General features: G+C 36.0%; 1 protein-coding gene across 1 annotated transcript; it reads left to right on the top strand.

Moving 5' to 3' along the window:
* Window positions 1–141: 141 nt before the first annotated feature.
* Window positions 142–13468, top strand: BBOF1 (basal body orientation factor 1). The gene is made up of 11 exons (XM_070931402.1): window positions 142–185; window positions 291–555; window positions 2334–2399; window positions 3027–3170; window positions 3950–4030; window positions 4126–4196; window positions 5324–5468; window positions 7311–7804; window positions 9162–9266; window positions 11128–11196; window positions 13360–13468. The coding sequence occupies exons 1-11, from the start codon at window positions 142–144 to the stop codon at window positions 13466–13468; spliced, it is 1593 nt and encodes a 530-aa protein (XP_070787503.1).
* The last annotated feature ends 81 nt before the right edge of the window (window positions 13469–13549 follow it).

Raw genomic sequence — 13549 nt, forward strand, 5'->3', positions numbered from 1 at the left:
CCGCGTGTCACGTCAATACACTGCGCGTTACGTCACGGGCGCATCAGCCCTGCCTCATTTTCCCGCGACGCGTGGTTTCCATGGCAACGGAGTCGCTTTAAGAAGGAAGGCAATCTCTAGAAAAAGCCCACGCCTGCTGACATGACAGGGAAAACCGCGCAAGACAAAGGCGCGAAAGGAGGGAAGTAGGTATCTTGGAAGGTGCTCTCCTAACGAAGGTGGTTGGGGGCTGCTGGCCGGGGCTAGTCGGTTAAACCAACCCTTCACTTGCGTCGCGTTGCTCTTCTCAGGGGGAAGAAAGACGCCGCGGGCAAGAGCAGAGTAGACCCGAGGAACTTGAAGGAGGAGTCCGAGGCCGAAAGGGCTAAAGCCGCAGCGGCGCTATGGGAGGCCAGGTTGGAGGTAACGGAGATCTCCCGCAAAGAGTACCGCGAGGCTGCTCGCCGCCTCGCCCGGGACAACGAAGAGCTGGAACGGCAGCAGCGGCGGCTGGAGAAAGATACGGTCGACGTGCTGTCCTGCCTCAAAAAGCAAGAAGCGGAGAAGGAAGACCTGGTAGGTGTAGAACAGAACAGAACAGAGTGGGAAGGGATCTTGGAGGTCTTCTAGTCCAACCCCCTTGCTCAGGCAGGAAACCCATTTCAGACAAAGTGTAGGCTTGCCCCTCTTTAATCTGTCAGGCTGTGGTTTCACGGGCAAATGTCAGTTATTGATTTCTTTAAATTGTGGATTTGGCTTGAATTATTACTGTATTTACATTACACCCAATGCTTTCAATATTAAATGTAAATGCATAAATATCATCATCTCAACTGCAATGCAGTAATTGTGAGGTGTGCACCATTTGCACCAGAGTCACTTTGGATAGGGAGATGAGTGGCACATAAATTTAATAAATAAATAAATTTCAGAATGAAGAAATGCCCTGGAAAAAAAGTACAGCATTAACCACTATTAATTGCTGGGTTTGGCAGAGCAACCAAACAGAACAAATACTCCAATGGATAGTTAAGACTGCAGAAAGAATACAGATAATCTTCAACGTATGACCATAATTGAGTCCAAAATTTATGTTGCTAAGTGAGAAATTAGTTAAGTGAGTTTTGTCCATGTTATGACTTTTCTTGCCACAGTTGTTAAGTGAATCACTGCAGTTCTTAAATTAGTAACACGGTTGTTAAGTGAATCTGGTTCCCCATTGACTTTGCTTGTCAGAAGGTTGCAACGTGGTTCCAGGACATTGCAACTGACATAAATGTGAATCAGTTGCCAAGCATCTGAATTTTGATCATGTGACCATGGGGATGCTGCAATGGTTATAAGTGTGAAAAATGGTCATATAAGTCACTCTTGTAACTTCAAACTGTCACTAAATGAACTGTTGTAAGTCGAGGACTACCTGTAAATGTAATTAGCCTGCCTTCCATAGAAGACCTGTGTATTGCGTGGGTCAGAAGGAGGACTAAGAGCATATCTGCAACCCTTCACATCCTGGATATAAACTGTTTCAACTGCTTCCTTCTGGGTGGTGCTACAGGGCATTGCAGGGCGCAGGCCAAAATAACTAGACACAAGGATAGTTTTTCCTTAGGCCATCACTCTGCTGAATATCTAATTCTATTCTATTCTATTCTATTCTATTCTATTCTATTCTATTCTATTCTATTCTATTAATTCTAATTCTAATTCTAATTCTAATTCTAATTCTTCTAATTCTATTCCCATTCCTATTCCTATTCCATTCCATTCCATTCTATTCTGATTAGCACACTACTCCCTGTATAGCGTGTAGCTTTCTTTTGACTCTGACGTTTGGACATGGAATTTGATAATACCGTATATTCCACATCTGTCATGAGTGGGTTAGAATCGCACTTGAAACCTTGAAAAGCTTGAACATTGGGTCCTGGCCTGTCCTCCCTGGGTGCTTTTCCTGGTGTAAGAGATGGTAGGAAACAATCAGTTAGATTTTTGCTCAAAGGTCATCTGTGATTTTAATGTAAAGACATCATAGAAAGGTCTCCATGCTAATTGTTGGGTTTTCCATTGTCCTATTTTTGGGAATCATGGCTAGCTGTGGGCATACTTTTGAAAAATGAAACAATGGCATTTAATGACTTGCTATGCCTTTCATTTGTTAAGAACATTTTTCTCAGTACTTATAACATCAAAAAATCCTGTTGCTAGAATATGAAGAATATGGATTTATGCCAGAAGAAAGGCTTTCTGGAGATTTTAATTTTTGCATCCCTTCATTCAACAGTTATTGGCTTCTGGCTGTTATCAGGGGGAATTATTGACTTCTTTATCAACTTTATGTTTTTAATATTTAGATTGAGAAGCTGAAACAGCAGGTGAATGAATTGAAGCTCCGAGCCAAAGAGGAAAGTGAACTAGCGGTGAATGGACATTTCTTCTGACACTTTTGGTAACAAAGGACACTGCAGATTAGGCTTAGCATGTCTTAAGCATCAGGCATGACAGATAAATGTTAAATTTATCTACATAAATTACATAAGATTATTTTGCACTAAAAATACAAAATTAATTATTTTTAAAACTCACTTTGTTACTAATTCTTTAAACATTTTTTGAAACTTATTTTGCTAGAAAAAAATGAAAAAGTAGGGTCCAAGTATGCTGATATTCTCCTTGAGGTAATAAAGCCAAACATGTGCTTTTTTGATGGACTAAATTGTTGGCATCTAAGTGAGTTACTTCCAAGTAAACATACCTTGCATCAAGCTCTAAGAAAGTTGTAATCCTCAATTCTCAGCAGTTGGTTCATACAATCCAAGATAGAACTGTCTTGAAACTGATAAAGCCCTTATTTGCAGCTATTTTGCAGTTTTATTTTATTAATAGTTATTTTAGTTCTTTAGCAGTAACCTTCATCTGGGGATGGATTGTTTTTAATTGCTTTTAAAGATTGCACTAAAATGACATGTTTGTTTTTCATACTGTTTAACTAGTTTTAGATCTATGCCTAGATATTTTATTTGAGCTAAAAGATGTTAAATTTGTAGGCAGAACTATTCGCTAAACAGTTAGAAGAGTTGGAGGAGAAATTTCATCGAAAGGCTAAGGAAATTGGTCTAATTCAGATTGAACTTAAGATGGTCAAAGAATTTCGGAAAAAGAAAGCACTTTTGGAGAAAGAATTAGAAGACGTAAGTTTATTCTTTACATTAATTTTTAGAAGGGCCTTATATTCTTCCTTTATTGATAGTTCCTATGATAGACAGATGTAGCTTCCAGTAGTGACATAGAGTTGTGAAATATGTATCAAAACAGTCGTTATAATTATAATAGGACAGTAAAATATTACTTTGCAGAAATTCAACTGTCAAATCTGGCAGAACAGGTATTTCAACAGGTATCTCAAAGAACAATCATTTCGGCAATACCTCTAGAAGAGAAAAGTTATGTTAAAATGAGAGACAAGTTTATATCTCTAAATAGTGCTCATTATATACTGGTATGTATTTATGAGTTGCTGATCTATTGGGGATCTTTTTTGTTTTTTTTTACTAAGTAAGAGATGATAGGTTAAAAACTACAAATCTGAAAAACAATTGGAGAAAATCTAAATGTGAGATGTCCTAGAATAATCCAGTCCTGGAAAGCCAGTTTGGTCTAGTTGCTAAGCACCAAACTAGAAAGCAAGTTCAACCCAGTTCAACTCTCACCTTAGCCATGAATGCCAGCTGCGTGATTTTGGGCCAGTCACTCTTTCTCAGCCCACCTCACCTTACAGAGTTGTTGTTGGGGGAAAATAGGAGGAAGTTTTGTCAGATATACTTGTCACCTTGAGTTATTTGTAAAAATAATAAACGTGGGATACAAATAGATAAATAAATGCAGGCCTGTGCAATTTTTCTGTAGAAAGTATTGGTTGAATTGTCTTCTAGATGACTACATTATAATTAAATGCTTCTTTAAATTCTAGCTGAAAGATACCTTGGATATCACAAAAAAAGAACATCAGGAAACTATTAGTATGTTGGAGAAAAAGTTCATTGAAGAAAAGGTAGAGTATTTTGGGAATAGTAGACATAGAGCTTCAATGTATCTAATCCCTGCAGTAATGAATGTATACTTTTACTTTACTTTACTTTCTTTCAGCAACGTCTGGAAAGAGAAGCAGAGAAAAAAATTATAATGCTGGCCGAAAGAGCCCATCATGAAGCCATTGCGTAAGACTTAATTGATCTCTGTATTCCTATTTTGGTAAATATGAATGATGATGATGAAGAAGAAGAAGAAATATGAATGGTTCTGGGAAATCAATACATGCTTCATTCCTGGAAAAAAATAGGGTGCCAAGCTGAAAGTAACCCTAATACTATGTTTCCCCAAAAATAAGACCTATCTCAAAAATAAGACCTAGTTTGATTTTTACGTGTGCCCAAAATAAGCCCTATGTCCAAAATAAGCCCTAATTAAGACCCTGACCTCTCTGTTGCACCTGGTTGCACGGGGTGGGGTGAGGCACACGGGTAAAAATCAAGCAAGGGGGGGTGGGTGGAGCTGCTTACCTTCAGACAGTTGCAGCCAGGCTTCGCACACCCATCTGCCTCGCCTTGCTGGTCCATTTATATTTATATTTATTAAATTTTTATACCGCCCCCTCTCCCGAAGGACTCGGGGCAGTGAACAGCCAAGATTAAAAAACATACAATATAAACATTAAAATACATTTAAAAGAAAATTAAATCCAAAATAACTCCCCATTTCTCCTGCAGCTGCTTGCACATGTCACCTCCGGCCTCTGTTTCGCTATCATGGGCCTTTTCTGAAGGCCTCTGATGGCAAAATGGAGGCGGCGATGCGCATGTGTGGCGGCAAGTGGCCGCAGAAGTGGGCCAGCAGCAACTACACAGGCTCCTGCTGGGCAGGGCTGTTGGTGCCGCCACCACAAGGTGAGACAGTGGAAGACATCCCCTGAAAATAAGTCCTGGTGCCTCTTTTGGAGGCAAAAAAAATATAAGACCGGGTCATATTTTTAGGGAAACACGGTATGTCCTTAAATAGATCTGTATCACTTCATTCTGAATTTATTTTTTGTATTGTGAAATATTAAATAAAGGAGCTAAAATCATTGTGCTGTTAGAATTTCTTCTGTAATGAAATATGTGAAAGACGCTTCTTTTGGACTTGGACTCAAAAACTAATCCCCACTGTTGGGGATCCTCTAGACTAGAGCATGGAGATAAATTGATAAAGTTCCATTGTGAAGGCAGACTTTCCATTTACATGTTACATATTAGAATTAGCTCAGAAAATTTGATACCAATTGCTGGATCATTTTGCTCTTATTCAGGCAGTTGGATAATGCTGGACGAGCGGTTTTTACAGAGAATGTTCGTCTTCAAGAGGCTCTTGATTATCACATGAAGGAGACAGAAGAGTTACAAAATATCAAAGAAAAATTGGAGGAGAGCAATGCCTTTCACTTGCAGGAAAAGGTTTTTATTCTTCCTTTAATGTAATACAGTTACTATATTAGTAATACAGTTTTTCTAAACAGAGACACTGAAGAATTTATCATTTTGGATATCTTGGGAAAAATTTTATGTAAATGGATTGGCAATTTTTGAGAGTTTCTCTTAGTCACTTATTGAAAACCGTGTGTGTGTGTGTGTGTGTGTGTGTGTGTGTGTGTGTGTGGTTATGTTGAGATTTGGAAATGAATATGGCATTACTTACAATACTTAATCAAGGTAGCTTCAAAATAAGTTTAGATAAAATTGCTGTTATAGATAACAGATTTAAAAGAAATTGCTCTGCTGGCTCAGGCTACAGTTCAAAGCAATCTTAATTTTGCACTTTGTTTGTTACAGAAACAACTATATAACTCTGTGGTGTTTTCCAAGCTGTTGCCCAGTATCAGCATCAAGTTGACCAATATCTAATAACTTAGGTTCTCTTTTCCCCTCTTTTTGATGATATAAATAATGTTTGCTTCTCTCCAATCCTCTGGCACTATGACTGTCCTTTGTGATATCTCAAAGATCATGGAAAGACCCTCAAAATAAATCTTCAAAACTCTCAGATGTCATTGATCTGAATTTGGAGTTTGAAACTCGTTCATGATAGTCAAATGTTTCAAAAGTCTTCACTTACTTTGGGTTATGAGTCCATTTTTTCAGTTGTTCTGCTTAGGCTCATTGGAACAAAGTTTGCCATTGGAAAGAATACAGAAACAACATACAACTGTTCCATTCTTAACAGTTGTTATTGTCCAGAAATTCTTCCTTATTTCTACCTTGGATCTCCCCCTTTGAACTTCCACCCATTGCTTCATGTCTTATCCTCAGCAATATGGAGAATGAATTAATGCTCTCTTCCAGTGGTAGCTCTTCAAGTATTGGAAAACTGCTATCATGAGTATATCATATGTATATCATAAGCATATATTGTATTATATCATATATTGTATCAATTATCATATTATGGTATATGGGCCAATATAGTCTAGTGATTAAGACACCAGCCAGGAAACCAAAAGTTCTAATTTAATCAGAAAATTTATGTTATGTTGTTATGTTATGTTATGTTATGTTATGTTATGTTATGTTATGTTATGTTATGTTATGAATAGAATAGAATAGAATAGAATAGAATAGAATAGAATAGAATAGAATAGAATAGAATAGAATAGAATAGAATAGAATAGAATAACAGAGTTTGAAGGGACCTTGGAGGTCTTTTAGTCCAACTCCCTGCTTAGGCAGGAGATCTTGCCTAGATTTCTCTAGGCTTGTTGAAATAGGCCGTCATGAAATCAAGCTCTGATTTCCATTATGTGTTATGTGAAATACTTTATCTATGTTAAATCTCCTTCCAATCAACTTCATTAGATGATACTTGATTCTTTTCCACTTTCTTTTCCACTTTTCCACTTATACCACTTTCTGGTCTTTTCAGAAAGTGGTATAAACTCCCAGTTTGTGAAAACTGACAATTTTTTTCATGGCATATATGATTTTATACATCTCAAATATATTCCTTCTCAGTCATCATTTTTCCAAGTACTTTGACATTTATTTCAGTTGAACAACTCTTTTAATTATGGTTTGGTTAGCAGGGAAACTACAGTCAATTTGTTCCAAAGAATTAATATCTAATAATGTTACATCCTATCTGGAAGGATTCAGCGTTGATAGAAGACACGTTCTTCAAATACATGAAACAGGATTGGCAAATGATACATTCATGACCAATTCTTATTTGCCATTTTGATAATTTAAAAAATTGATTAATGTTTACCAATAATTTTCTGTCTTCCTTGTTCCTTGTTTTTTAAGGAAACCAAAGACCTTTTGATTAAGGAGAAGGTTCTACAAATTACTCAGCAGAAAACACTAATCCAGGAACTTCAAAACAAGGTTAAAAAACTAGAAGAAGCAGTTAATTATATGGCTGGAGAATTTAAAATAGAAATTAAAAAAACAGAAGAGAAGGCTTTGGTACAGAACCAAGCAGCTCGAACAGAAATTAAAAAGCTGGAGCAGCTGTTGGAAATGAAAGAAAGAGAAATGAGTAGAGTGAAGAAATTAGCCAGAAACATCTTGAATGAAAGGACAGAAGTGGAGAAATTCTTCTTAGATGCTCTGGAGCAAGTCAAACAAGAGATTATAAGCAGCAGAAAGTGTTACAAGCAGGTGGCCCAAGCCGCCTATCAAAGGAAAATGATGGCAGCATTTGCAGGGAAAGAGGAATACCCCAGAATCAGAACATTTAATGACAGTGCATATAGCACAAATAGTGTGCAAATGGACCTTTTGGAAGCAGAGAAATGGTACATGTGGTGGAATTTTTGGAAGTTTTAGTTTCTGGTCACTTTCACTATTAGTAATAAGAAACTGAAAGGAAGTTCCTTTGGAATAACATAGCTTGGTTTAGAATATTTTGGGATAGGAAAAAGAAATAATTCCATGTGCAGTAGTATATGTTATAATAACTAATGCTGGCAAAGCAAATCAAATTGAAAAGAAGAATCCTGAATAAAAAAAGATTATCCTATGCCTTTGATTTCCATCTATATATAATTTATCATTATTTCCACTATCTTCATTAGAAAATAATAAAGCTAAGTTTTCTTTACTTCTATAACCTAAAAAGTCAGCTCCTTAAAATATACCAATAGCATTAAAATTCAAACAATATTTTAGACAGGAAGAAGGAACCAGAAAAATATTTTGTCAGGTATACTGTCCAACTCAGACTTATGTAGTTTTTCCTCATCATATTCCACTCTGTGTATAAGCTTATGTGACCAGATTTGATTTGTAGTGATAGATTTGTGGCCATTTAATGTAATATGAGGTTTTGATCTCTGGAAATTGAATACATTCAAATTACACTTTCAGACTTCTGAATACTCATATAAGAGACAAAATGAATGCCATTTTTCTATTATGTATTTTTTCTACAATTTTATCATTTTTAGTATGATATAATGGCAGTTCTGATCCAATGAAATATCTCATCAGATTTCAAAGGATGAAATATACTAGTTTTGTTTTGGCTCCAACATCATTGTGTAAAGAACATTTTTCAATTTTTTCTTAAGAAAAAATTATTGAAAGTGTTTTAAAATCTGAGTAGGTGAAATTTAAATATGTTTAGTCAAGTGTTTGCTTTCTGTAAATGCTTATTTTTTTTCTATCCTACAAAATCATGTAGTGACAGAATGGAACACTAGGCCTTAAAATTGATCTTTTGACTTCTTTTCCTGGATTTATTCTTTACATTTGTTTTTGGATAGTACTACTGTCCAGGATTGCATGATTATGCACTTGAACAGCTTTTTTCAGGCGTTTTAAGATTTTAAATATTAAAAAAGGGACAGGCATGCAGAATTCATCACCAATTAAATCCTTATTAAAGATATGTTATCCGAAGTGGAAAATCTTTGTGATCAAATAACCATTCTAGGATCACTAACAATGTCAAAAAGAATACGATAGTCCTCATTTAGCAATTGCAATTTGTAGTTACAACAGTGAAAAACATTGTTCTCACATTTATGACCTTTGCAGGTCTGTAAAGCAAAGGAAATCTGAAGGAAGACTGTAAGCACTAGTTGCAGTTTTAGTGACTGCTTTGATTATACTGATAAGCTGTGATTCATGACATCTTTTGTGTGTGTATAGGACAAATATTCAGAAGGGGAAAGTGGACATTTCTGAACTGACCTGGGAGCAGAAGGAAAGAGTATTGAGGTTACTGTTTGCAAAAATGAATGGCTTAAGACACCGGTAAAGTCCTATTTATTAAATTATCTAGAGTTGTAAAATTTTAAGGATTCATCCAAATTGTAGTTTATTTCCTAGCTTATTACATGTATGCTAAATTTTAAATATGGAAAATTGCTACCACAAAAAAATGGCTATTTAGTTTAAAATATGTACTGTTATAGACATTTTCATCTGTGTATTTCTTATCCACTGCTATTCTAGTGAATAGCTAGAAAATAAGCATCAGAAAAATACATGGCTGCTTGTGAATCAGATGTCCTTTGTATATTTAGAAATCAACGTTTCAAAGTGGAGACACTATGAGTTATAGATATAATTTTGAATCATAGCAACCTATATATACAGTTCTGAATTAGTGGATCTTATAGACAGTTGTAAAAGAGAAAACCTATTATAATTAATATTTACTACCAGTGAGCTTTATAGAGTATCAGTATCATTGAGTGATTGATTCACATTTTGAATTAATCCATGGTTTGTTTAACATTAATTTATTATGTCACAAACAATTGCTAAAGAAGAGTAGGTGGAGCTGTATAACAAGTTAATTCGATATATGGTTTCTTTGATCTTATCTTAACATCTATGAACCCAACTACGGTAGTAATTACATGAACAAAAATGAAAGAAGAAAATAAGAGAGACAGGGTTACTAATGGAGAGTGTAAGGCTTGTCTTTGTTAATTGCTATGGAATTAACACCAGGAGTCTTGGTTATTTATGAACAATTAATGTTTAGTGATTGATTAAAATTATATCCTGTACATCAAAAAAGATCTGAAAAATTGGCATCAAATTCTTGAAATAAGTGGTTTTAGGAGTTCTTAAAAATGCTTTCCTGAGGTATTGTACTTCATGGGGATTTCTAAACAGAGATGGATTCTGATTTGTTGAGGACTGAAGCTATGGCCCTGCTCCTATAGAGTATTAGAACTGGCAGAGCCTTTTTGCAGAGTTATAGCAGATTACAAACTTATGTCTTTTTTGTCTAATAACATTTAAATACTTTCAAAATGCAAGTTTTGTATTTCCTGCCATAAATTAATTTTTATCTTTGTTTCCATGCTATGAAGCAGAGCCAATCTGGTGGGAAAATATAGCTCTAAACACAAGATTCAGATTTCAGTACTTTTTTATTATAAGGTTTATAATTCTGCCATTTCTTCAGGCACTTAAGGCAGTATAGCACACTCATTCTTTTATTTCCCCATATGAAGGTTGTGAGATGAATTAGACTAAGAGAAGTGATTGGCCCGAAGCCACCCACTGAGCTTCCATTTGAACGTGGATTTCCCTAGTCCTAATCCATGCCTTTAACCTTTAACTGGAAGTGGTTGTTTATCACTGTTGTCTTGATGAAATTTGCATGCCATTTGCATGTCCTGTTAACTGAAAGTGGGTCAGTCCCAGAAAATTATTTATATCAGAGTCTCAATAAATGGATGAAGTAATGAAAGACAATTGGGAATGGTTCATTCAGAAAATTACCTACCTATTGAATAATTAGATAACAATTTCAACTATTATTTACATTGATCATGGCACATTACAATCTAGAATGAACATAGCTCTTCTAGTAGAGATCAGGGACATTTTTGCTATTTTGTGAGAGATGGAAAGGAGACGACACTTTTATCATATTGACTCCATCATTTCTTTGCAGATTATAAAACCTTTGATTATTGTTTACCAAATCAGTGATAAAAGTTTCAAACGAAATCTTGAAACGGAAAAAAAACACATCAATATTATTTACTTTCATTTCATTCAACTCTTGCAACAAGGGTTATAGTATGCAAATAAAAAATAATAATTGAGGCCTCATTAACTCACCATTTATTCTATAATTTCTGTTTCATAGGAAATACAGTCAAATTTTGGTTCCAGTAACACCAAGCAATTTTAATTTTGCAGAAACAAAGGCATCTGAGTAAGAGATTACATCTATTTATTAATTTTAATTAATTTTCTAATACTTTACATACTGAATGAATATTGCTTCCAAGGGATGAGTTTTTTGGTTTTGTTGTGTCTGATTCTGGTTTATTGTTTTTCTGCAGAGTTGGACATGTGCAAGTAATAACTTTCAGGGCAGTATGTTTTGTGCATGTTTTTTTCTTCCAACATAATGTTTTATCTAACTAATTTAAACATTTTATTACTACTTTAGATAGTACTTGTATAAGTGAGACTGACCTCTGTGCACATCTGGCTGTTGAATGTGTGTAATTATTTATGATGATGATTTATATTACAAATTTCAAGATAACTAACATACTTTCTACAAAACATAATATAGACCCTAGAAATGTTGGCAGAAGTATGAAGTATTCAATTTGTTAATAGATGTATGGGAGAAAGGATCAGTGCAGGGCTATTCTGATGTATGTATTAAAACAACCTGCTTTTACTCTGCATAGAAGCACTACAGTTCTTCTTTGTATTGGAGGCTCCATAGTAATAGATGCACACACATAATCTATTAAAGATAATGTACATTTGTGTTGCTAATCAAAATAGAAAAAGCACACAAAGCATGAAGAGCAGTGGTGGGTTGCCCCTGGTTCGGACCGGTTCGCAATAACCAGTAGTAAAACTGGCAGGAGGCCCTGCCCACTGCCCCGGATGTCATCATCGGCGATCTGCACATGCGCAGATCCTGTTGCACGATCCCATTGTGAACTGGTAGTAAAGATAAGTAAAACCCACTCCTGATGAAGACCATCTGCAATTCTTAACATTCCTTAATATTTTCACTCTGGATGCAGGAATATGGGGAACTGACAATGGGGGAGCTGGCAATATTCTAGCTGCCATCCAATAGTTTTTCCTATAAGAATTTATTTATTATCCCAATTTATTAAATTACATTAAATTATAATTAAAGAGGCCCACTTTTGAATTCATCGTCTCTTTTACTTCCCCACAGAAAATTTGATCCCACATTGTTGTGGGATCTAATTTTGGAAGGCTGGAAATAAAAGGGGAAGATAAATAAGGTCTGGACATTTTCTTGGCCTTAAGAATGGGCACAATACCTCTAGACTCTAGTTGCTTTTTTTGTTGAACAAAGGAGCTATTTTGGCAGGCTCTAATGATGCGAAAGAAATGTTAAATTTTAGTGAAGAGGAAAAATTCCTGAATAACCCTATAACTGAATAACATTAGCACTAAATATGTTGAATAGGATAGTAATTGAAATTGTCTTTACCCATTTTTGTTTTTTATTCTCTGGTATTGTTTATACCTGCAGTAATGTTTGTGTAGCAGTAATAATTACTTTGGAGTTTAGGTATCAGTTCATTATGACTCATTCTCTAAAATCAAGTTTCCTAAAGAGCAACTCCTAAGGGAGCGATGGCTAACCTTTTCCGGATGGCTAATCTTTTTTTTTTTTTTTTAATTTGATTTATATGCCGCCCTTCTCCGGAGACTCAGGGCGGCTTACAATGCGTTAAGCAATAGCCTTCATTCTTTTGTATATTTTTTATACAAAGTCAGCTTATTGCCCCCACAAACTGGCTCCTCATTTCACCTACCTTAGAAAGGATGGAAGGCTGAGTCAACCTTGAGCCTTGGAGAGATTCGAACCAGCAGAAATTGCAGGCAGCTGTGTTAATAACAGGGTTCATTAACCACTGTACCATCAAGGCTCTTTTCATGTGCCCAAAGCGCACGTGTGTGCACGAATGAGCATGCATGCACCTGAACCCCCCAAAATGCATATGCATGCGGCTCCCCCACATGCCTCCATGTTCATGTGCCCCCCCCAGTGCATGCACAGCAGAGACCTGAAGACCAGCTGGCTGGCAGGAGGCACGCACACGTGTGGCAGAGCTGAACTGGGGCGACGGCTCATGTGCCCACAGAGAGGGCGCTGTGTGTCACCTCTGGCACACGTGCCATAGGTTCGCCATCATGGTCCTAAGGGGTAAGTTGAATAAATGGAGTTACAACCTGAGAAATGTTTGTTCCAAGAATAAAAATGTAGCTATATTCTTGATGACATTTGGAATTTTAAGGCTAAGATACAGAGGACACCCAAATATACAGTATATCACTCCTGATTTTTTTTCCTGTTTAACTTTTACAGAGGTGATGCAGTTCCTGTCTATGCTTTCATCACTCAGCAGGCACCATTATCTGAATCATCTCATAAATCATCACCCCTCCCAGATATTCAGCTTATACCACCCGAATAGATTAGCATGGATGCTAATCACAAACTCACTGAAATTATAATTTTTCTTTTCTCAACATTTAATCACCTCAGATGTGTAAGG

The sequence above is a fragment of the Pituophis catenifer genome, unplaced genomic scaffold (genome assembly GCF_029215685.1).
Source record: "Pituophis catenifer annectens isolate HBS135680 unplaced genomic scaffold, rPitCat1.0.hap2 SCAF_1, whole genome shotgun sequence".
NCBI classification, from domain to species: Eukaryota; Metazoa; Chordata; class Lepidosauria; order Squamata; family Colubridae; genus Pituophis; species Pituophis catenifer.